The sequence below is a fragment of the Schistocerca americana genome, chromosome 4 (assembly GCF_021461395.2).
Source record: "Schistocerca americana isolate TAMUIC-IGC-003095 chromosome 4, iqSchAmer2.1, whole genome shotgun sequence".
NCBI classification, from domain to species: Eukaryota; Metazoa; Arthropoda; class Insecta; order Orthoptera; family Acrididae; genus Schistocerca; species Schistocerca americana.
Genome location: NC_060122.1, coordinates 775593164 through 775618216, shown reverse-complemented (window position 1 = coordinate 775618216; position 25053 = coordinate 775593164). Strand labels below are relative to the sequence as shown.

Below are 25053 nucleotides of genomic sequence, written 5' to 3'. Positions count from 1 at the left end.
GTCTGTGGGTGAAAATGAATATCCACTCACAGGAAAGAATACAATAATCATAGAAATGTTAGCATGTACTTTGTTTTGAATCCAATAAACTAGATCATCAATAACAAGTGTTCTTGTTTTGGCCCTTCCATCAGTCTGCAGAGAGCCTGGTACAAGTGATTGAATTATCAAAATTTACCTCATCTAGTAATGAGGTAATGCCAGATGACATCTGATTTGCATCTCTTCCAGCCTCAGTCTCATTCCAAGCATAAAATTTTGGTTCAGAACACACAATGCGTAAAATGATATTTGATGCAAATATGATGCTTCATCAGTCGATGATTTAGGCCATGGTTGTACCTGCAGCAAAAAAGAGAGAGAGAGACATTGTGACATTGTCTCCTTCATAAGTCTGTGAAAATCCTTTGTGTGAACTTTAGAAGAGTATGTTTATGTTCAATTCTGCTGGAAGATAAAGCCTATAACTTCTATTCCTTCTGTAACATGATTACCTTTCTTGTAACCAAGAAATAAATGCAGTCATGATTTCTCTTTTTGCACCAAACAGAGCACTTTTCTGCTGCCGCCTCTCTTTTCTCAGATATCGCCACCATTCTCAACAGCTTCTGATATGTTATTAATCCCAGTCAGACCGGAAAACTCAAGGAGCTCACAGATGAACTAAATAAACAAAAAATTTTAATAACTGGGATCCAAGAAATGAGAAACACCACAGAGGACCCATTCGAATCACAAGGATACAGAATTTATAATGGGAAACCAGGATTGAGGGCAATGAAACAATGTCCCCAGTTTGGTACAGGGTTTTTAGTAAACATAAAAATAATAGATTCAGTAACGGATTTCCAAGCAGTATCACCAATAATTGCGACTCTAAGCTTTAAAACAATGAATAAAACCTATACAATAATAAATGCTCATGCCCCAACAAATGAAAAAAATTGTCTAACAAAAACAAAGGAAGAGGTAGATAAATTTTGGCACCTTCTAGAACAAACTGTGAACAGAGTAAATAAAAAGAATGTAAAAATATTATTGGGAGATTTCAATGCTCAGTTGGGAAAAGAAAGGAAATATAAAGATATAATTGGAAAATGGAGTCCACATAAATTTACGAACAAAAATGATCAAAGACTTGTAGAACTCTGCAGAGAACACAATCTTATATCTAAATCAACATACTTTAAGAGGAAGCCAAGTAAACTTAAAACATGGAAACATCCAAACTGGAGGAAAGGGGAGTGGCAGCTAGACCATGTCTGCATGGACAAAATTTTCATAAGGAGGTCCACAGTGTTAAAGTACTGAGAGGAGTAGACACAGGCTCAGACCATTATATAGTTAAAATTAAAATCAAATTCACTCCGTTAAAGAAGAGGACCTGAAAAACTAATAAAATAAAAAGGAGATTTGACCCACACCAGCTAATTAAAAATAATAAATACCAACAAATAACACAAACCATCAAATTAACAGACGATCTAGAACAACTAGTGCCTAATCTTAAAAAAGAAGCAGAGAATCTAGCTCCCTTGAACCCCCGAAGGAAACATGCATGGTGGACATCAGAATGTGACAAATTCCATGAAGATAGACACCAAGCATAGTTAAAGTTTCAAACACATAAAACTGAAGATAATGCCATTAACCTAAAAAATGAAAGAAAAAAATTCACACAGAATATTAGAAGAATCAAGAGAGGATTCCATAAATATATAATAAACTCTATAGAAGGTAATTATCATGAAACCAACTCCAGGAACTACTATAAAATCTTTGGGAAACAACTACAACAATATGAGGCCCCTACACTAATACTGAAAGATGAAGATGGGACACACAGTAACAAGGAAAATGCAGAAATCTTGGCAAAAGCATTTAACAAACTTCTGAATTGCGAGGTACCCAAAGAACCCTCACAAATCAACATAAAAACCCCAATAAAAACCAAACCTAACAAACTAGACCCTCCAACTTTCCAAGAAGCAGAAAAAATTCTTAAAAGAACAAAAAAAATTATAAGGCATGTGGAGAAGATCAGGTTTTTGTTGAAATGTGGAAATATGCAAGTGACACAGTCAAGACCTCCTTACACATGGCTCTAACAAAAATTTTGGTAACAGAATGATTCCCCGAACATTGGACCACAGCTATCATCCACCCACTACACAAAAAGGGAGATAAGAGCAACCCAGACAACTACAGAGGAATCTCTCTCCTAGATTGCACATACAAAATTCTATCCAAGATCCTATATGAAAGAGTCAAGGAGCAATTAGAACAGGAGTTAGGGGAATATCTGGGAGGTTTCAGGCCATGGAGAAGCTGTGCAGAGCAGATAATTAGTTTAAAATTGATTATGGCATACTACAAGAAACGGAACAAACCTTTGGCAATATCATTTGTAGATTTTAAGAAGGCATATGATTGTCTCCACAGACCTTCAGCATTAAAAATGTTAAGAAATCTAAGACTCCATCCAAAACTAATTAAAATAATACAACTCACTCTAACACCAAATCAAAAGTGAAGTTTAGAGGAGAAATTTCAGAACCGTTCCTTAAAAAAACAGGCTTAAGGCAAGGTGACTGCCTATCACCATTACTGTTCAACTGTGCACTGGAATACATAATGAGAGAATGGTACAAGGACAATCCAAAGGTGATAAGAATTGGAAGTGCAAAAGACGATATTAGCTTAAACTGCTTGGGATTTGCTGATGATCTTGCTCTCCTAGCCAACACCGTTCAAGAAGCCAGGCAACAAGTGAAATCTCCACAAGAAATAGCAGAGAAAGTAGGCCTTAGAATATCATTTGAAAAAATGGAAATTATGCTAACTGATCCACCACTTGCAAACAAAATTACAATAGGAGAACAGGAAATCAAAATTGTTGATAAATTTAAATATTTAGGCGAAATAATAACATGCAATCTAAATGAGAAGCCATCATGGCAGAATAGAATAAAAAAACTGAACTACGCAAATGACTTTACCAAAACTACATACAACAAAAAAGCCTATCTATAGATGCAAAGTTAAAACACTATAAAACAGTTACACAACCAGAAATAATGTACGCAGCTGAAACTATCTTCAAAACAATGAATACAGCAGAAATTGACAGAATACTAAAAATAGAAAGAAGAATAATTAGGACATGTATAAATAAACAGTATTAAATAAATGGACATTGGAGAAGAGCATCAAATGAAACAGTATATAAGAAAATAGAACCAGTCATGAGCACGATCAGGAAGAAACACATCTCATTCTTTGGACATCTGATGAGAACTCCAGAAAACAGAATTAGTAAAAAAAGAATAGAAAAATTGTGAAATAGCAAGAGCGACATTAAATGGGTCACAGAAATTAAGGAAGATATAAAAGAACTCCAAATTACTGTAGATGACATAAAAAACAAGACAGAGAAAACAAGAATACTGTAAGACCCGCAAACCAGACTACAAATGAAAATCAATAAAAGGAGTACAGGAAGAGTGGTCTCAGATGAAGAAAGAAAGAAAATATCTGAAAGAATGAAGAAATATTGGGCAGACAGAAGAGCAAAACACCTTTCATATAAGAATAGACTCTAATAATTATATTACCTAAATATCATATTAAGTTATTGTTGAGCCAAATTGTATCCCTGTGTAACAACTTGTTTACAACTTTGTATTTTTGACTAGAGTGATCCAATGAAGGCCATAAAATAAATAATAATAAAAAACAATTCCTCTTGCTAAAATCTGTTGGTGAGCTTAGATGTACTGTACAATAATAATAAATTTTCCTTACAACAGAAGGATAAGATGTGTAACGCTTATTGTTCTACAATGAGTTATTCAACTATTTATGGTGGGATGGTGATGATGTCTCAGAAACAACATAGCAGTTTAACAGTTTAGTAACAGTATTATAAACACACTGCAAACTACCTAATGCAACACAACAATGGAATTTTGACTGCACTCTCCTGCATAATGCTTTCCAGTTCTTCATGGTTTTGGAGATTTAACTTTCATTACATAACTGCATATGCAGTCTTGTTCCACTTCATTCAGAACACTATAAACTTTATTTTTTGCTTTTGCTGGGTAGAGTCCACTCCCACACTTTAGCCTGCCTTCTTTGTGGTTACAAGGCAGCTCAAAATTACTTAAATGATGCCAGTTTAAGTAATGAAAATGAAACGTGTCTCTTTGTGTCATAACTGCAGATGGTAAATTAAAGTATAAAAACATGCATTTATGCAATCTTTCCCACGCGAATAACCCATCACGCACCAGTGTTACAAATTGCACAGAAAATAATCAGTCATAAAATAATCAGGTCTTATTACTTTTTAAGCTTTCGTTTATCCTGTCTTTTAGTTTTTGAAGCTCCAGGTCTCATTCTACCTCCTTTTGATCAGTCTCTCATGGGTAAATAGACCTCCACAGTGATAGAAAGTGCACAGTCATGCAGTGAACCTCATAGTGTGTGAACTGCAAAATGAAAATAGCAGGCCGGCCGCGGTGGTCATGCGGTTCTAGGCGCTCCAGTCCGGAGCCGCGCTGCTGCTACGGTCGCAGGTTCGAATCCTGCCTCGGGCATGGCTGTGTGTGATGTCCTTAGGTTAGTTAGGTTTGATTAGTTCTAAGTTCTAGGGGACTGATGACCACAGCTGTTGAGTCCCATAGTGCTCAGAGCCATTTGAACCATTTTTTGAAAATAGCAGGAACAGCCAACAAACAACAGAAGAGTAGGCTAATAATGCAGGCTAGTGCTACACGCTATTGAAGTGTTCCCCTACTGCCATCTCCTATGTTAATTTTTGTGATCTGATCCACCATGTATCAGTTACTTTTAATATTATAAGGAAAAAAGTAGTTAATGTAACTCTTCCATCCGTACATATTGCAGCTCTCATGCCAGTTTTTTATGTAACTAAAGTTAAATGATACATGTACTTGTAAGAAGTGTTGATATGTTGGATATTCCTGTTGCCATAAACATTGTTATACTGTCACGGATGCTGCCTAAAGGCAATGACTTTGCCTTATAACATGCTTTACTGCCTAAGCCAGTTTGGGCCCAGATGTCATGGAATGTTTATAAGTGACAAGATACTGTGAATCGATATTAAAGGTGTGTTACTGAGCTTGACTGATTCATTGTAATGTACAAGTCTCTATTTTGTATTATATTGTAATCTTATGCCACAGATCTGGTGGTGGTGGGTTAGCCCAAAACACATCATGAGAAGCTGCAGCCAAGGCCAATTGTATAATCATTAGTGCCAGCATGGCATCCTCTCAAATACTTCTTATCTAATTTAGTGGTGTACCTTTTCACCCCAGAACACACTGGCTATAAACTTCTGGCATCTGAAATTGGTATCAGCTTTTTTGTTGCTGGAAGTTGCTCACCGCTGTTTTGTCTCTCATGTGACCCAGAACTCATCCATAGCAACAAACTGACACGAAAAATCAATTCGATTCCCTTCAGAATTGTCCATATACGGCTGAGAAATTTGTTTTCAAATTTTCCATCATCCGTCTTCTACAGCAGCCTCTTGTACTGAGTTATCTCGTAGCTAAATTTTAAATTAAAACGTATCACACTCTTTCTTCTGATACACTTAAGACTTCAGTTATTTTTCTCTTTTAGTCACAAGCATCATATGAAGCACTTCTTAGTTGTTTTCCTATATGATTGGAGTTTCCCGATTTCTTTTGTGTGGATCATTTTCAAGAGAGATGTGGCATCCTTGAATTTGCCATCCATCTCTTAACTGTGGGAAATGGAACAGTAGACATCTTATAAACCATGGGTGAATGTCCACAACAATAATTTTGTAATGCTGGTGCATTCCAGTTTATCCATTTGAATACCAGGTGAAGCTGGTGAAGCGGACGAGCCTGTATTATTGTTCCACCTGCTAGTCACTGAAGTGGGAGGAAGTAGTTGTAACTAACCTTGGCATAAGTTTGGCTCATTATCCAGAAAGAGGACCTCCAGTTTGCAGTGTTTGTGTTTTATTTATTTCTGTACACCTCTATTTTTGCTAACAGTGAGACAAGTGTACAAATTTGCATTGTGTGTAGAGTCTGACCTTTTGTGTTAGTTATTAGGTTGGCCTATCATTTTCTGCCAAATGTTCATCAAGCAGCAGTGTCCTGATTCATAGTTTTAGTTTCTGTTTGGTTATCAAAATGTGATATTTTAATACGTGTTTTAAATTTAGATTTGAGTAAAAGTTGGAGAGAATACATGATTGCCTGACATGGTTTTTCTTCAGGTAATGTACAAAGTTTAGATGTTTTAACTATGAAGCAGTACTGGTAAAATTCTTATGGAGTGCTCTAATAACAAGTAATCACTACGGCTCCATTTCACAGTCATTGTCAATGTGATGACAACAGTGATGTCAGAAATAGAAAATAATTGTGCGGTATTAACTGTCAATGTTGAAAGATGAGATTCGTTATATATTTGTCCTGTTAGAGCTTAAGTGTCAGTGCCTGTGTTAAAAATGTAGCTGGTTATGTACATGTAACTTGCCACACTAACTGGTTGCCACTCTTTAATGAACTGTATGTGATTTAAATATGGAAACGGAAATACACATTGGAATTTAAGTGTTTATGAAAGCTGCAGCAGTGATAGAATGAATGCTTCTGTGTGTGCTGTCTGTGTATTCATTTGTTAGCTTTCTTATGAAGAAGTTTCACAAACTTTGCTGATAACCTACATTTTTACATGCCTGTCTGCTACTCAGTGCCTGAGTTTATTCAGTGAATAGAGATTTAACCTCATGTAATACATTTCCATGCGTTCTAAGCTTTCCTTAGACTACCTTATCATTATTTAAATAGAATAATGGAAAATCCAGAATAGAATGTAACAATATTATGAAAAGGGTAGTTGCTACACTCACCATATAGTGGAGATGCGGAGCCGCAGATAGGCACAACAAAAAAAGACTGTCAGAAAGTAAGCTTTGGTCCAAGAAGGCCTTTGTCGAACGTAGACGATGTACACACACACACACACACACACACACACACACACACACACACACACACTCACTCTCACCCACTCACGCGAACTCATACACACATGACGACAATCACTGGCAGCTGGAACCAGACTGCGAGCAACAGCGCATGATGAGAGAGGCAATCAGGTGGGGGTAAGAAGGAGGCGGGGATGGACAAGGGGAGGGATAGCAAGGTAGGGGTGGAGGATGGTAAAGTGCTGTTAGTGGGAGAGTGCAGGGATCAGGGATGATGTGGAGAGTAAGGCGGTTAGATGCAGTTGGGAGGTTAGATGGAGGGTGGGAGTAATTGGGGGGGGGGGGGGGGGGATAGTGGAAAAGGAGAGAAGTAAAAAGACTGGGTGCATTGGTTGAATGAGGGCTGTGTAGTCCTGGAATGGGAATAGGGAAGCGGCTAGATGGGTAAAAACAATGACTAACAAAGGTTCAGGCCAAGAGGGTTATGCGAACATAAGATATATTGCAGGGAGAGCTCTCCCTCAGCAATTCAGAAAAGGTGGTGTTGGTGGGAAGGACCCAGATGGCACAAGCTGTGAAGCAGTCATTGAAATGAAGACTGTTATGTTGGGTGGTGTACTAGGCAATTGGGTGGTCCTGCTGTTTCTTGGCCACAGCGTTTTGGTGGCTATTCACACAGTCAAAACAGCTTGTTGGTTGTCATGCCCATGTAGAAAGCAGGGCAGTGGTTGCAGCTTAGCTCTTCCTCCCCAATCTGGTTGCCTCTCCCGTTGGGTGCTGCTGCTCGCAGTCTGGCTCTAGCTGCCAGAGACTGTGGTCATGTGTGCAAGAGCTTCATTTGTGTGTGTGTGTGTGTGTGTGTGTGTGTGTGTGTGTGTTCGACAAAGACCTTGTTGGCCAAAAGCTTAATTTTGGACTGTCTTTTTGTTGTGCCTATCTGCGACTCAGGATCTCCACTATATGGTGAGTAGGAAGTACTCTTTTCGTAATATTGTTTTAGTAGAATAATGCACACACTACAAATATTCTGAGATAATTTTTCACAGATGTGGTACTAATGTCCTGATTCACTTCCTTTGACATGTAAGTCATTCTTCTGTTTGTTTAAAGTAGTTTATTTATGTAAATAAGATACTATTTACTTTTTTGTGTTTCAGCAAAGGGTCATTTTTTATCTTGCAATTCTGCCAAAACCACTTAAGGACTCAGAGGTTTCTGAAATAATACCTCTTTTTCAAGTGAGTGCAACTTTTGACAAAAGTGTAATGCTTTCCTTTACATTTTATTTATATACAGTACTTGTGTTACTATTTTAATGGATTATAACTTATAAGACATCCAAGTTCTCAAAATATAGCCAGACTCACCAAGCTTAAGATGCTTAATATCATAAACACAAAAGATACACTAGAAATTTTTGAATAATATTCATGCTTTTGCAATCAAATAGTGAAGCAAAAGGAAGACAGAAACAATAAATGCAATCAGAATTTCAACTAGACCTTTTTAATACTAGGTTAAACATTGAACCATACTTATGATGGTTTGATCCACAACCTCAACTAAATCTATTACAATTCTCACAGTACCCCACTTATAGGCCTGTCACTAATTTCTTGTTTCCCATCAAATGAGTTGAAACTAATTAAGGAACTGGATAGGCATTTGGCAGATGCTAGCTTTATTTTACTACTCAATCGTCTTGATATGGGTTGTTCGCCAGTTGTTCCTAAAACACTTTAGGCAAATTCCAGGTTGGTTCTTTTTAACGGATACAATCTATTTCCTTCCACATATTAGTCCAGTCTCAACTTGGGCCCTCTCTTAATAACCACATTGATGACAGGATGTGAAATGCTGCTGTTTCTTCCCCCCTCCCTCCTTTTTTCTAGCATCCTTTCCAAACATATATTACATGTGACCCCAGTTTAATCACAATGTAATCACTAGTAAAAGATTTTTTTTCCAGTGAATTTGTGGCCCATCACTAATGACCCAGTCATCAGCAGGACCTTAAATCGTGCTCTTCCATACTCCCGTACTTCGTCCCAAACCAAATGAGTTACACAGTAGTTAAGACATTGGATTTGCTTCAGGAGGAGGGCAGTTCAAATCTCTTTTGACTATAATCATTCAGATTTTCCATTAAATGGTGGGCTGGTTCCTTTCAGACGTACATCCCTAATCCAAGCTTGTGCTCCCTTTTTGATGACCTCTTCATTGATTTCTATTCTTTCCTTCTGAAGTTTAACATAGCCCTGATAAGTTTAGTCATGATAAGCAGTCTCATATGTTTTTGAATTTAACGTATGTTACAATTCACGTTAAAGTAATAAACGCATTTTGTTTTGTTTTGACCCAAAAACATCCTGGGATACAGGCTGCTTAAGATAAAGATGTTTTATTTATTTAATCATACCAGAAGCATCAAACACTGTATATAATGACAAACAATGGATGAAATTTTATAAAGATAAAATTTGTAGAACTAGAAATTGTGTATAAACAATCATGTTATATTACAGGGATGAGAAATTTATATACACAGATGACCAAGCTGTTACGGCCTAATCAAATAACTTAAGAGACCATAAAAAGGAAACTATAAAAAAATCTTTAACAAGTGGCTGTCTACTACAAGAAAAACCAATTCAAACCTAACTGCTCGAAGACCTAAACGAGTGGTTCCTACCTAAACTGGCTTCCTCTAGCACATTTGGGGTAACCTCCAAGAGCTTCTCATCAGTGCTGGTGCTTGGGCATAACTCACCCTCGATGAGGTGGGTAGTGGTCTGCTCCTGCCCACTGTCATACACCAATGGTTAATTTAATAATCCCTGTCTCTTCATGTTGATTCTGCTTCTTGCAACTTCGAAAAGTAGTCTGTGCAAAGATCTCCGTATGTTCCTCTGCTCTGTGTGTTCTGAGGAAGTTCTTCCTTTACTATAGACCAATCTCCCAGATGGACTTATTTCCTCGTCAAATTTCTACAGTGATTTGTTGCAGTATATAGTGAGATTTTCTGTTATGAGCTGGAAACTTCTTGATTTAAATTAGTAGCAGGCAGATTGGTATCCATGGAAAGGGACGGCCCTTAGATGTAAATGATTGTTTTTTTCTTCTTGGCTGCCACTTCAGGTCAGATACTAGGGGGATCGATACCAGCTTGCACTATAGTTGGGCAGTTGGTGTGGGTCTCAGATGTCCTGTGATGATATGTCAGCAGCTCGTGGTCTTCTGATTAGTGTTGTTGACTTCCAATCTAATGACTCCGGGTTTGATTCCTGATTGAGTCAGTGGCTTTCACTGCTCAGGACAGGTGTGTGTGTGTGTGGGGGGGGGGGGGGGGGGGGTTGTTGTTCTCATCACAATTTTGTCGTCATTGATATGCATGTCACCAAAAAGGCATCAAATAAGAAGAATTACACCAGGCAGTTGATTTACCCAGAAGAGAACTCCTACCCAAATATACCATACACACATTTCATCATTGTGATGGTGCGATATGAGTCATTGAATGATATGTCCATTTGTCTGGCGTGGCTGGAGTTGCAGCAGAGAAACACAAGGCAAAAGCTGTAGTCCTTATTGCCCTGGATTGTGCACGCCATGTAGTGCCTGCTAGTTTGCGCGCAGTGTTGTTTCCAGCAGCTACGTCATGTTCATGCAATTTTTCCTGTGAGCAAGTGTCTGTCTAATGTGACACTCATACATTTTGGAGTTGTAGAATAGATGACTTGAAACAGTGGTTTGAGAGACAGTGACATAACAGAGAAAAGGTTGACTGTAGAAGAGACTGTGGGTCATGATGAGTGAAGTCAGGGACAGTGCTTCACATAATTCCCCTGGCCTCAATCTCAGCTAAAGCCCTGCCCCCACACCCATTTCATCCCTGCCCCAGGACCCTGTCTTCACTCATCCTGCACCTACATTCTCTCCTGCAGTCTCTCAAGTTGCAGAAGTGCAGTTCCAGCACAGTGCATTCATTTCTCGTCCAGCATATAAAGCCTGGTGATGCAGGTTCCGCAACTGCAGTCTTGATTTTTAATAAAATTCCAGCACCAGTTGCAATTATCTTTTTATTTTAAAAACCACAACTGATTTCAGCCCCTGAGACTGTTATCCAATCATATCTACTTAGTATCAAACCACAAAGTGCAATTTAATTAGTCAAACAGATAAGTATGTAGCAGTACGCATCTTTAGCAGCAAGTATAATACATAGCTATAATGAAACAATTCAACCACATACTTCATAAAACAAAAATGTTAAATATTACATGAACTTGTCTTCTATTAAAAATGTATCACTACATAAACTAAATAATGTTGAAAAATAACTCATCAGTAACCACCATAAAAGCATTTTATAAACTTATTTACTATCTAAGAAGTCTAAATATGTAACAGTACTTTACTTGTCAGACATCCTGAGAGGACATAGAATGACTGATGAGAGATGCCAGGAGATGGCACTTAAATAGGTGAGAGGAAGCTACAGGGAGGGCCTGTAGACATCAAATAGATGGGGAGGGAGAGACAAGTGCTGAAAAAAAATTGATGAAATGGTTTAAAAGTAAAATAAATTGTCGAACAACATGGTATTTAAAAGACTGATGTAGATACATAAGAAATAAATGTAAAAGGTATTATTACAAAGCAAGACTAAGCTGAATGAAAAGTCAATCTAGGAAACCAGCGATGGCAAACAGGTGGAAACAGCAAAGGGTATCTCTGCACACAAAGTTGATTTATATGACATGCAGCTATGAAAAAATGAGTGTGGTCTGTTGTTTATAATAACTGGTCCTACCATACTTGGTAACGAAGTTATGAAATTAATTTAATAATAATACATCAAACACATTTTCAATTTTTGAAAATATAATGTAAATGGGTAGAATAAACAAATCTGCTCACCAAGTGGTGATAGGAGAACACACATACAAAAGGTATTTGTGGTGTCGCCAGCAGACACCACACTTGCTAGGTGGTAACCTTTAAATCGGCTGCGGTCCGTTAGTATACATCGGACCCGCGTGTCGCCTCTATCGGTGATTGCAGACAAAGCGCTGCCACACAGCAGGTCTAGTCTAGAGAAACTCCCTAGCACTCGCCCCAGTTGTACAGCCGACTTTGCTAACGATGGTTCACTGTCTACATACGCTCTCATTTGCAGAGACGACAGTTTAACATAGCCTTCAGCTACGCCCTTTGCTACGACCTAGCAAGGCGCCATATTCAGTTACTATAATTACTATCTTCAAGAATGTATTTTGAACAGATAATATTGTGAATCATGTACCGTCAAGAGCGACATTCATCATTAATGGATTAAAGTTAAGTATGAAACTAAGTACATCCGCTTTCTGAATTCTCATTCCTTGTCATGTTCCAGACCTCACGTCAGTATATTTCTTCCCTCCTCACGCCAGCCTGCGTGAGCTAAAATGTGTGCATTTCGGCCTCCACTTGTAACACGGTGTTGGCTCTTCTGCTAACACAAAAGTATTAAAGTTTGCAAGCCTTAGAAACCAGTGGCTCCTTCTTCTGCCTGAATGGTTGAAGGGGAAGGAAGAGGGGTGAAGAAAAAGGACTTGGGTAGGTTTAGGAAAAAGGGTAGATTTCGGAAAAGTCACCCAGAACCCTAGGTCAGGGGAGACGTACTGGACAGAATGAGAAGGAAAGACTGACAGTTGGGGATTGCACCAGACGAGATTTAAATGTCTGAGAGCTTGAAGGTGGAAGATATAGTAATACATAAGAACAAGATTACTGCCAAAATGTCACGCAGGAGTTATTAAGAGCAAAAAACTTAAGTGCATCGTATGTGATAGAGGTCGGGAGGGAGAGGTGGTAAAAAATAGATGGGTCAGAAAATAAAACATGTAGAAAACTAAAAGAGAGGGAAGAAAGGATTAGTTACTGTGAAGAAATGTTGAGCCTGAGGAAATTGACATAAATTAAGGCCAGGTGGTTGGCGAGAACCAGCGACATAACAGGACATGACGTCAGTGCCTATTTCACCACATGTGCCATCTGGATTCTTCCTCAGAACTCCACAGGTGGGAACTGGCACTACAGCACATCCTTGGTCTTGCCACCAGTTTGGCCCTAATTGACATTAATTTCTTCAACCCCAGCATTTCTTCACAGTGACGACTCCTTTCTTCAATCCGTTTTAGTTTTCTACGTCTTTCATTTTGTAACCTGTCTGTATTTTGCCGTCCCCCTCCCACCTCTGTTACATACAGTGCACCTAGCTTTTCACTCTTAAAAACTGATGTACAGTGTTTTAGCAGTAATCTCTGTCTTACATATTTCCACTTTTAAGCTCTCAAGCTTTAAAATCTCGTCAGGTGCAGTCCCCAACAATCAGTTTTTCATTCTCACCCTGTTCGGTAAGTCTCCTCTGATCCAGGATTCTGGGTGACTTTCCTGAACTGTACCCCTTTTATTAAATCTCCCCAATCCTTTCCCTACACCCCTGTTCCTTCCTGTTCAACCTGTCTCCCAGAAGGAGCCATTGGCCCTGAAAGCTTGGAAACTTTAATACTTCTTCTATATGTGTTTTCCTGGCATCACTTGGTGAGTAGATTTTTTATCTATCCACTTACATTATATTATCACACAATGGTTGTATGTTTCACTTTCCACCAAGATGTCCACTCAGGTTCATTTTTCCATTTCATGCAAAACTGTGGGGTTATTGTTGGTATTGGTTCACTGTGTACTTTCGAAATTAAGTGAGAAGCAAAGATCGATTTGTCTTCTGCGTTTTTCCTTCCTAGTTATGTATGTTCTTTGAACTGGTTTTAACGTTTCTACCTGTTTGTCCAATATAAAAGGCTTTTCAGTCAGTGCAGCAGATTTTATAAACGCCAGCAGTTGTAATTTGAAGTTGTGTACAAGTAGCTGAACAAATGAGTTATTGGTTCTGAAGGCAATTCTAACATTAAATCTGCAGAATAATGCATTGTAGCTTATAAGAAACATTCCCATAAAAAAGAAACAAGATGACTTTTAATGTTTCTGCAGCATTGTCACTAAATTTGTTGCCTCTATTCGGAAGAACCTTGAGTTTAGAATTATGTATTTTAACAACTATGGACTAATAACTGTTTTTGGAAGCAACATTGTGCACTGTATGAAGTGCTTTTTTTTAGCTTCTAAACTCTTAAGGCTTAATTTAGGTATTCTGTTTATCAGTGCTTGAAAGAAGGCTTTTCTATGTTTCACTGAGTGACAATAATTCTGAGATATAATGACATCATTACAATAAATGCCAAACAAATGGGTTCATTTGAGTTTAATAATACATAAATCCAGAAAATTAATCAGCATTCTTTTGCTGATATTCACCCGTAAAATGAGTGTTAGGATATGAAGTACATTGATCTTGTCAGCTAACAGATCGATGTCATCTTTAGATCCTAGATGCAACAACACAATGCCATCAACATATATTTTGCAAAAATTATTTGCCATGCCCCCTGTGAACTGTTTACTGAAAAATTCGCCATATAGTAGAGATGCTGATACGCAGATAGGCACAACAAAAAGACTGACAGGAAATGAGCCTTCGACCAACAAGGCCTTCCTCAAACACACACACACACACACACACACACACACACACACACACACACACACACACACACACACACAAATGCAATTAACACGCTCATGACCACAGTCTCTGGCTGTTGAAGCCAGACTGCGAGCAGCTGTGCATGATGGCAGAGGCAACCATGTGGTGAGGGTAAGGAGGAGTCTGGGGTGGGGAAGGGTAGGGATAGCACGGTAGGGGTGGAGGCAAGTAGGGCAGCTGGAACAGAAGGGGCTAGATGTGTAAGGACAATGACTAACAAAGATTGAGGCCAGGACTGTTATAAGAACATAGGATATATTGCAGAGAAAGTTCCCACCTGCACAGTTCAGAAAAACTGGTGTCCAGATGGCACAGGCCGTGAAGAAGTCATTGAAATGAAGAATGTTGTGTTGGATGGCATGCTCAGCAACGGGGTGAACCAGCTGTTTCTTGGCCACAGTGTGTTGGTTGCCATGCCCACTTAGAAAGCAGCACAGTGATTGCAGCTTAGCTTTTAGATCACATGACTGGTTTCAGAGATAGCCCTGCCTTCAGTGGGATAGGAGATGCTTGTTACTGGACTGGAGTAGGTGGTGATGGGACATGTCTTGCATCTAGGTCTATTGCAGAGATACGAGGCAAGGGATTGGGAGCAGGTGTTGTGTAGGGATGGACAAGGATATTGTGTATGTTCAGTGGGCAGCGGAATACGACTGTGCGAGTCGTGGGAAGGATAGTGGGTTGTAAATTCCTCATTTCAGAGTATGATGACAGGTAGTTGAAACCCTGGCGGAGAATGAGATTCAGTTGATCCAGTCCTGAATGCTACTGAATCACAAGGGTAATGCTCCTCTGTTCCTGGATGGTGGGACTTTGGGAGGTAGAGGGTGACTGGAGAGATAAGGCTCAGGAGATTTGTTTTTGTTAAATATTAGGAGTGTAATTACAGTCTGTCATTGAGTGAGACCTACAGTATATGTTACCACTTGTTACTATTAGATGCAATGGCCATGGGTAGCTAGGCTGTATGGAAGGGACTTCTCAGTATGGAATGGGTGGCAGGTTTGTTGGGTTGAGTAGAACCAGGTGAACTGAATGGGGGACAAGCTGTTGTGGTTCTGGAGGAATGTGGATAGGATGTCCTCACCCTCGAGCCAGATCACAAAGATGTCATCAGTGAATCTGAACCAGATGAGGGATTTGAGATTCTGGGTGTTTAGGAAGGATTTCTCTAGATGATCCATGAATAGATTGGCATAGGATGGTGCCATATGGATGCCCACATCCACACCCTGGATTTATTTGTAGGTAATGCCTTCGAAGAAGAAGTAATTGTGGGTGAGGATATAGTTGGTCATGGCAACTATGAAGGAGGTTGTTGATTTGGAATCCATCGGGTATTGGAAAAGGTAATGATCAATAGCGGTAAGGCCATGGGCATTAGGGATGGTAGTGTACCCAGGGAGAGGTTCTCGGATGGGCCTAAAGATTTGAGAAGAGACTGGTGATCCTGTTGGATTTCTGAAATGGGGTCACTGTAGCAGAGGTTGTAGGTAGGTGAATCTAACAGCTGGTGGGATCCTTCTGCCAGGTAATATTTGTGGTTCAAAAGTACAATGGTGGAGCCTTTGTCAGCAGGTAGGATTGTAAGGTCAGGATCAAATCCTTAGGCCCGTCCCAGACTCTCTCCTCAAAGGTCATCTCTCCCCTCACCCCTACCACTCCCTGCACTCATATTTTCTACATGCTTCCTAAAGTCTATAAACCCAGCCACCCAGGACGCCCCATTGAGGCCATTACTGTGGTCCCACTGAGAGAATCACTGCTCTTGTAGACCAAACATTGACCCTTGCCTTATGTTTCCCATCCCTGTAATAAATGTAGATACGAGACTGTCCCATACACCCTCTCACTGCCATCAATCCAGTCCAGTCACAAAACATCACCTATCTCATCAAAGGCAGGGCTACCTGTGAAATCAGTCATGTGATCTCCAAGCTAAGCTGCAACCACTGTGCTGCATTCTACATGGGCATGACAACCGACAAGCATGTCTGTCTGCATGAATGGACACTGACAAACTGTAACGAAGAAACAGCTGAACCACCCTGTTGCCGTCCATGTCATCCAACACAATGTTCTTCATTTCTCCCTGAACCATCCCACCAACACCAGTTTTTCTGAATTGCTCTCCCTACATTCCCGTAACTCTCCTGGTCTCAACCTTCCTTAATCTTTGTCATTATGCATCTAGCCCCTTCCCTGTTCCCATTCCAGCACTACACAGTCCTCATTCAACCATTGCACCCTCAGTCATTTTACTTCCTCCTTTTCCATTAGCCCTGCCACCCCTCCCACCCTCCATCTAAACTCCTGAGTGCACCTAGCTGCTCTATCCTCCACCATCTATTCCCCACACACTGCTACAAATAGCTCTTTACCGTCACTCACCCCTACCCTGCTATTCCTCCCCTTCCCCACACCAGCCTCTTCTTACCTGCACCTGGTTGCCTCTCGCATCATGTGTTGCTGCTCACGTTTTGGCTTCAGCAGTCAGAGACTGTGGTCATGTGTGAGCTGCATTGGCGTGAGAGACTTTGCCTTTGCTGTTTTCGTGTATTGACTTCTTATTCATCGTATGATATCTTTTTGTAATGATACCTTTTACATCTCTTTTTCTGTTATTGTTATTATTCATTCTTTCTTTACTTTCTCAGACGATAAGTCTGGTTAAAAATGGAAAGTGACGCGGACCTTGATCAAGCGTCACTTCCTTTTAACTGTATGGTATGTGTTATATTGCATTTAGGAACTTTCGGGTAATTGAACATGTATCAATAATTACAGATTTCTGTAGTTGTATATATAAGTTTGGATGTAGCTGTATTGCATTGATGTACTGGTGGATATTGTGTGGTATGACTCCTGTAGTTGATAGTATAATTGGTATAATGTCAACTTTATCCTGATGCCACATGTTCTTGACTTCCTCAGCCAGTTGGATGTATTTTTCAATTTTTTCTCCTGTTTTCTTTTGTATATTTGTTGTATTGGGTATGGATATTTCGATTAGTTGTGTTAATTTCTTCTTTTTATTGGTGAGTATGATGTCAGGTTTGTTATGTGGTGGTGTTTTATCTGTTATAGTGGTTCTGTTCCAGTGTTATTTGTTTTCATCGTTCTCCAGTACATTTTGTGGTGCATACTTGTATGTGGGAACATGTTGTTTTATAAGTTTATGTTGTAAGGCAAGCTGTTGATGTATTATTTTTGCTACATTGTCATGTCTTCTGGGGTATTCTGTATTTGCTAGTATTGTACATCCACTTGTGATGTGATCTACTGTTTCTATTTGTTGTTCGCAAGGTCAGCATTTATCTGTTGTGGTATTGGGATCTTTAATAATATGCTTGCTGTAATATCTGATGTTTATTGTTTGATCCTGTATTGCAATCATGAACCCTTCCGTCTCACTGTATATATTGCCTTTTCTTAGCCATGTGTTGGATGCGTCTTGATCGATGTGTGGCTGTGTTAGATGATTCGGGTGCTTGCCATGTAGTGTTTTCTTTTTCCAATTTACTTTCTTCGTATCTGTTGATGTTATGTGATCTAAAGGGTTGTAGAAGTGGTTATGAAATTGCAGTGGTGTAGCCGATGTATTTATATGAGTGATTGCTTTGTGTATTTTGCTAGTTTCTGCTCGTTCTATAAAGAATTTTCTTAAATTGTCTACCTGTCCATAATGTAGGTTTTTTTTATGTCGATAAATCCCCTTCCTCCTTCCTTTCTGCTTAATGTGAATCTTTCAGTTGCTGAATGTATGTGATGTATTCTATATTTGTGGCATCATTATTATTATTATTATTATTATTATTATTATTATTATTATTATTTCATGTGTCAGCCTTTTAAATATGTATTGTTCCAGACTTTATTTTAGTTTTACAGTATTTTTATCACTTGCCTCTCCACGTTTACCTACGTGCTGTCTACAGCCGCTCCATGTAACTTGCCTCTCCCCTGTTTAAGTGCCACCTGTTAGCACATCTCATTAGTCATTCTGTGTCCTCTCAGGATGGCTGACATGTAAAATAATGTTAGCATATTTTGATTTCTTAGATTGTAAACAAGTTTATATAATGTTTTAATGTTTATTGACAAGTTATTTTTGAACATTATTTAGTTTATGTGATGTATATATGTTTTTAATGGTAGATGAGTTCACATAACATTTATTGTTTTTGTTTTTATGATACATGCCGTCAGATTTGTTTCGCAGTACTTGTGTGTTACACCTATTGCTAGTCTTGTCTTTCACTAATTCTGTTGTACTTTATAGTTCCATACTTTCGTAGATACCATTGGATAATGGCCTGAGAGGGAAGGGGGGAAACCAGTCATTTAATTCAAAAACAGTGTGTTTAGTGAAGAGAGGGGGAGGGGGGCATGCGTGTGTGCATGCACGAGTGAACACGCACGCCTTTGGCAGCTCTCAGTTCCACTACTATTCAGTGAATTATTACCGTAACTCCTAAATTACTTTAATATTTAGTTGCTACCTTTGTATTAAGAGCCAGTAGTATATCTCTGCAAATGTTTGTTGCATTAAGTGCGTTTTGTTTCAGAATACGAGACCACCACTTGAACTTCTGGAATTTATGTATAAAAGCATTCAGAAAATAATATCAGATTCTTAAGAACTCTAACATGATTCGGAAGGACTTGCGTGTGTCGGGAACTTACTTGTTATGTAATGGCAATCGCATCCACAAATTCAGGATAAAATGGCGCTCGAAGAGGTTTGTCAGATAAATTTTCCTAAATGTAACCAGAAATATGCTGCTGCTAACTTCTTCTTCTTCTTTTTTTTACAGTACACCCACTATGGAGCAAAGACGTGAAGTGATGCGAGTAACTGAAGACATTGTCAAAACAAATAATCTTCCAGAAAGAATAACAACGGGTCAGCTGAAAATTACTACCAGTATCCTTTCATGATAGTGTGTGGTGGTGATGGATAACCAAAGTGTGTGTAAATGCTAACACTAAAAACTTTACAAAAAAATTGTGAATGGTGTTTGTTTATTATTTGTTAACAAAGAATTCCATGCTCCAATAATCATATTGTTTAGGGGAGTAGAAGTATTGCTGTGAATAAAGAGCCCGAGAGTTGTTCACTCACTCATTGTGTATGAAAATACACATCCCAGAATCAAAATCTTAGGGCCTGTCTTTTGATAGTTTCCCCACAGTGAACTTAAGTTTATTGCTAACAGTTGCAATAACATCAGTATCTATAAACAATAAGAACTGGACTAGGCGCTCAGTCCGGAACCGCGGGACTGCTACGGTCGCAGGTTCGAATCCTGCCTCGGGCATGGATGTGTGTGTTGTCCTTAGGTTAGTTAGGTTTAATTAGTTCTAAGTTCTAGGCGACTGATGACCTCAGAAGTTAAGTCGCATAGTGCTCAGAGCCAGCCAATAAGAATTGGATTGGAGAAAGAATGCACTTGCATGTCAGTACATGATAACCCATGTTGGTGCCCCTCTCCCCTCCCTCCTTGCAAATTCACTAACTGGATTTTTGTCCCAATCCATTGTTGTAGCTTTGTCTGAAGCAAATACAATGTTTCTTGGTCCAGCCAGAAAACATTACTTTAAACTCATGCTCATATCATCAACACTTTGAGAGACTGCAGTTTATATGTATGAAGACATATCTGTGAAACTTATAGTGGCATACTGCTTAATGTAAGAGGAGGTGTAAAATACAAAAATACTATTTCACTTGATCATCAACTGCATTATTGTAATAGTTCTGCCATGTTAGTCAGTTTTCATTCCAATACCAACTGTGATTAAATTCCACCACGACTGCCAGCAAATTTCCTGTTCTCATTCGTAGTTTGCTCGAACTTCATGGTTCTCAGTTCCAAGCTGCAAACCAAAAGTACTGCACTTGGGATGTAATGTTGTGCATGAATGTCTGCATGCCTGATACTAACTGTTTTACCCACTTCTCTTGTCAGTCCCATCCACTAGCATGCAACTCTGCCATGGACGATCTGCATATGTGCGTAGTCTGATTTTTGCCCTCAGTTGCAAGTGATCTTTGTCAAGGTATGTAATACCACTTTTTCAGTACTACCCAAGTCATAATATACTAACTTATTTTCTGCCGCTATAATATCCTACAAGGAATCCCTTGAGTGAGAGGCCATAAAAGACCAATGATTTTTGTGTTATTTGGCACCCCACATATTGTTTACCATGTTGCCACAAGACTAGTTACTAATTGCTGTGGGGTGGGACTGGAGGTATCCAACGGTGAGCACAGCATGAGTCTATGCAGCATAGTTGAACTGCTTATTGGTTAAGTAACTCTTCAACAGCGCTACAGTGCTTGTCATACAGTTACAAAGCAGAGCAATGGCAATGATAAGCAAAGCAAACATTGTATTATGTCTGCACCAACTGTTGCCTGATTGACATTTGATCAGGAAGGAACTCAAGGAATATTGCATAGTGAGAAAGAAGTGGCAGATGAAATCTTAGCATTTATGCCAGATGAGTCAAATGTGTGGCGTCATATGTACTTGACTGTGTGGAGAATGTACGTGAGGAGTACAATGATGACGATACATGCTTAACAAGTGAAAGTGGCATTGAAACAGATGTCAAGCTATGTAGTTCATCATCCTTGTCGGAGAGAAAATCTCATCTCCAGTGAAATATAGTAACGGACAATTGTTGTTCAAGGAGCAGATACTAAACATAATTACGTACATGAAAGATCATCTGCAGCATAGTAAGAAAAAAAATGATGAATGGATTTCGTGCCTGTGGCAATGTGACCATGTAGTGTATAAAAAAATCTTTGGCTGTGCAAGAGAGGACAAGGCACACTTGTTACAGTAACTGGTGTTTATGCATTTCAGGGATGCTTGACACAGTTTACAGGATGCGTATGACAGTGACCTATTACATTATGCACATAAAATAACACTTGATGTAGATTTCAGTGATTTCAAGGGAAGTAGTGGATAGTTGCTAAACTTCAAACAGTGCTGCAGAATTGGAAGACATAAGATAAAAAAATTTCTAACGAAGTGTCAGCTTGACAATGCGCAGCAATTTGCGGAATTGGCCCAAAAACTTGTAGGTGAGATACCTCATCATTCAGTATGGAATGTGTTTCCAACTCCGACTAAGGATTTGAGGAGGAAGTGCGTATGAAAGGAGCCCTGGAAATTAGGAGTACCAAGAGAGTTGTATCAAGATCAACTAACATTGATGCCTTAACATGTTCATATGTGATTAACAATAGCATAATCTCGATGGTAAATTGGCTGGAAAGTTATTTATTGTACTGTGAGAAGTTAGAGGTGTTCTGCTTTCTACAATTCTTTCTCATATGCATGATCTTACAAGGGCAGTATGGAATATTTACATCAAAATGAGCAAGAGTGGGAAAATGGGCATAAGAGAACTACACTATGATATGAGCACTGCTTTTGGCCAATAGCTGGTCAAAATAGCTTGCTTTTGCTTGATTCCTGGTTTGCGTATAGAAATTGACTCCTTCAGAACAAACTATTCCTCCTGAAAAGTGTGGAACGGGGAGTTCATACCACCAGGAACCATGGGCAAATTCAACCTCTGGATGTTTGTTTTTCCTTGCCTATAAAACATATTATCACACTATCTGCAGCTGCACCATAAAGGATAGCTAGTTTTGTGATAACTTCCATGACACAATATGCATTCTTTAAGAATGTATACCTAGATGAACATCCTGCATGGTACGTAACTCCTATGGAGTTCACTTTCAATCTTGATGGTGTGAACCTTTGTGATCACTGTGGCATGCCATTTTTGATTTGGTGTTCATGGTGCAAGTTAATGGGCATTTTTTTTAATGTTTCTTGAGTGTCAACGGTGTAATATGTACTTTAGGAGGTTGACCTCTTCACTTCCCAGACACTTATTTTGTGTTTCCCGCCTCGTGCACTTTGGTGAGTCATTAGCAGCTAATATTTTTTATGTCATAATTGTCAACACAACACTTTTAAATGAGCCTTACTAAAGACTGGACTTGCGACATCGCACTCAAGGGGGTTCCTTGTTAGCAAGAACGTAGTTAACTTTGTTGCATGATTGAATGTTTGTAGGAAGAGGAGAGCTGAGGTTCGTGATTGACCTTCATTTATATTGGAATTTAATTGTTTGACCTTGGCAAACTAAAAGGTATTTGTTTTTTGTGGTGTATTATTGTTTTGCAATGATCAGTGGGTGTTACAATGGCTTAGTGCCTTCTGTGCGTAGCTTGGAAGTGTTTATTACTGTGCTTGATGAAGCACTGTCACATTTACAGTCTAATAATAATTTTGTGTAGCTCAATGGCCTGTTGCAAGTCTTTCAGTAGGGTGCTGTTTCGGTGACACGCATGTCTGTAACCTATCTCAGTAATCATACTGTGGAAAGGGTACCTCTAGTTTAAAATTGAATCCAAACCATGTTCAGTCATGGACGGTTGTTGTTAGATTGCTGGATGCACACATAGCGTAAGAAAAAATCTGACACCTGTGAATATACATGGTAACAATGTACCGATGGTAGGATATCGCCATTCAGTTTGCACAGGGATCTGAAGATACACTAATGCACTGTTGAAACTAGTTGTGTAATTAATATATTTTATAAAAAGTATGCCTGTTGGTATTCATTATTTCTACAAATACATAAGTGCAGTATGTCCATAGTCTTGCTACTACTGGCAGCCGAGATGATGGAAGTTTGTAGCCATCATTGTATTTCATATTGCCAGGCTGCCAATCGTTTCTTGTACTTACCTTCTGAAGGTCACGACTGCCAAACTAGCATTCAAACTACTTTCACTGTATGAATGTGTTTCATTTAAATTTATTGTTGTTGTTGTTCTTATCAACAACATTTTTTCCATGGTTCTTGTGCTGTTGACACCTAAATGCATGCTAAAGGAAGCCAACATTCAGTCTGTTAAGCTCTGCTAGGACATCAGCTGCTGACTAAGGTGAAGACAGACTAACAATAAACACACACACACACACACACACACACAAGTAGCTGAAATAAAATAGTGAGTCATTATAGAAATGAAAAACAAATGCAAGGATATCTTCATTCAGCAGACAAGATCACCAGGAAAATACAATGGTTACTCAGGAAATTAGAACAGTTTTTGACACTTCAAGAGTGATTCCCCATAAGTTTTAAGTACATTGACCCAAAGATACTCAGAGACCTGTCAACTAAGGCTAACAGTAATAGTATTACCTCACCAACATAAATCGTGATGAAACATCTGACAAGAAATATTTGGCATCTGGTGGGCAATATGCCAGCCACAAAGTGTGAACCATGATGCAGTGGGGTATTTTGTGTTCCTCAGTGATACAGATAGCAGTGCTGCAGGTGTCACAGCATCAGAGATGTCTGTAGAGAGGTCGGACTAATGTTGTTACTAAAGCCTTTTTTCAGTAGCTTCTGGAGCAACTGTCTGGATAATTGACTGATCTCGCCATTAAACAACTGAAAGCAAGGGGAAACTACATCACTTGTGTTTCATGAGGACATGCAGCTCTGCTATGGTTTAGTGATGAAGCCATCCTCTTGGGTAATATATTAAGAAGGTAAAATTTGAACCTCTGAGTGCAGACTCCTCAGGAGGGTGTCATCGAGAAAAACCAACCTTGTGTTCTACAGATAGAGTGTAGAATGTTGGATCCCTTAGGTTGATGGGTTAGAGATGGCGTTATTCATTTTGTTGCATTTCGGTGTTTGGAATGTTGGATCCCTTAATCAAGTAGGTAGGTTAGAGAATTTAAAAAGGAAAATCAATGGGTTGAAGTTAGATGTAATAGGATTTAGTCAAGTGGTGAAACAGAACTTTTAAGTCAGAGTAGTGACAATAATGTTGGTTTGTGGGCACTCAACATTGTGGTCATCAGAGCCCATACAAGTTCCCAATCTTTCCATTTCCAGTCTTGCCACGTCTTGAATGATGATGATATGATGAGGACCACACAAGCACCCGGTTCCTGGGTGGAGAAAATCCTCAACCCGGCTGGGAATTGAACCCGGGACCCCTTATTCCAGAGGCAGCAACGCTAGCCAGTAGACCACAAACTGCGGACAGTCAGGGTAGTGCACAGTTACCTAAACAAAATACAGATAATGCAAGATTAGGTCTAATCATGAACAGGGATGAGGGTAAGCTACTATGCTACTAGTAAATGCATTATCCTAGGCAAGAGAGACAGGAAGTCAACACCTATCATAGTGGTATACAAGCACTCTCACCTGAAGATGGTGGCCAGGTGGACCGTTGAAATATTGTGTCAAGATGACGTTATGATCCGGCTGCACACCTGAGAAGAATGTTATCAATTATTACGCCGGGAAAGCCTTCATA

The 25053-nt window shown here is 39.2% G+C and overlaps 1 protein-coding gene across 1 annotated transcript in view; it reads left to right on the top strand.

The window, feature by feature from the left end:
• Positions 1-8163: 8163 nt before the first annotated feature.
• LOC124612556 overlaps positions 8164-25053 on the top strand; it is a 171693-nt gene continuing 154803 nt past the window's right edge. Inside the window, exons 1-3 of the mRNA XM_047140830.1 lie at positions 8164-8244; positions 19226-19399; positions 19475-19584. Of these exons, the coding sequence (XP_046996786.1) occupies positions 19308-19399; positions 19475-19584 (202 nt within the window). The 5' untranslated portion in view covers positions 8164-8244; positions 19226-19307. The remainder of the gene's footprint in view (positions 8245-19225; positions 19400-19474; positions 19585-25053) is intronic.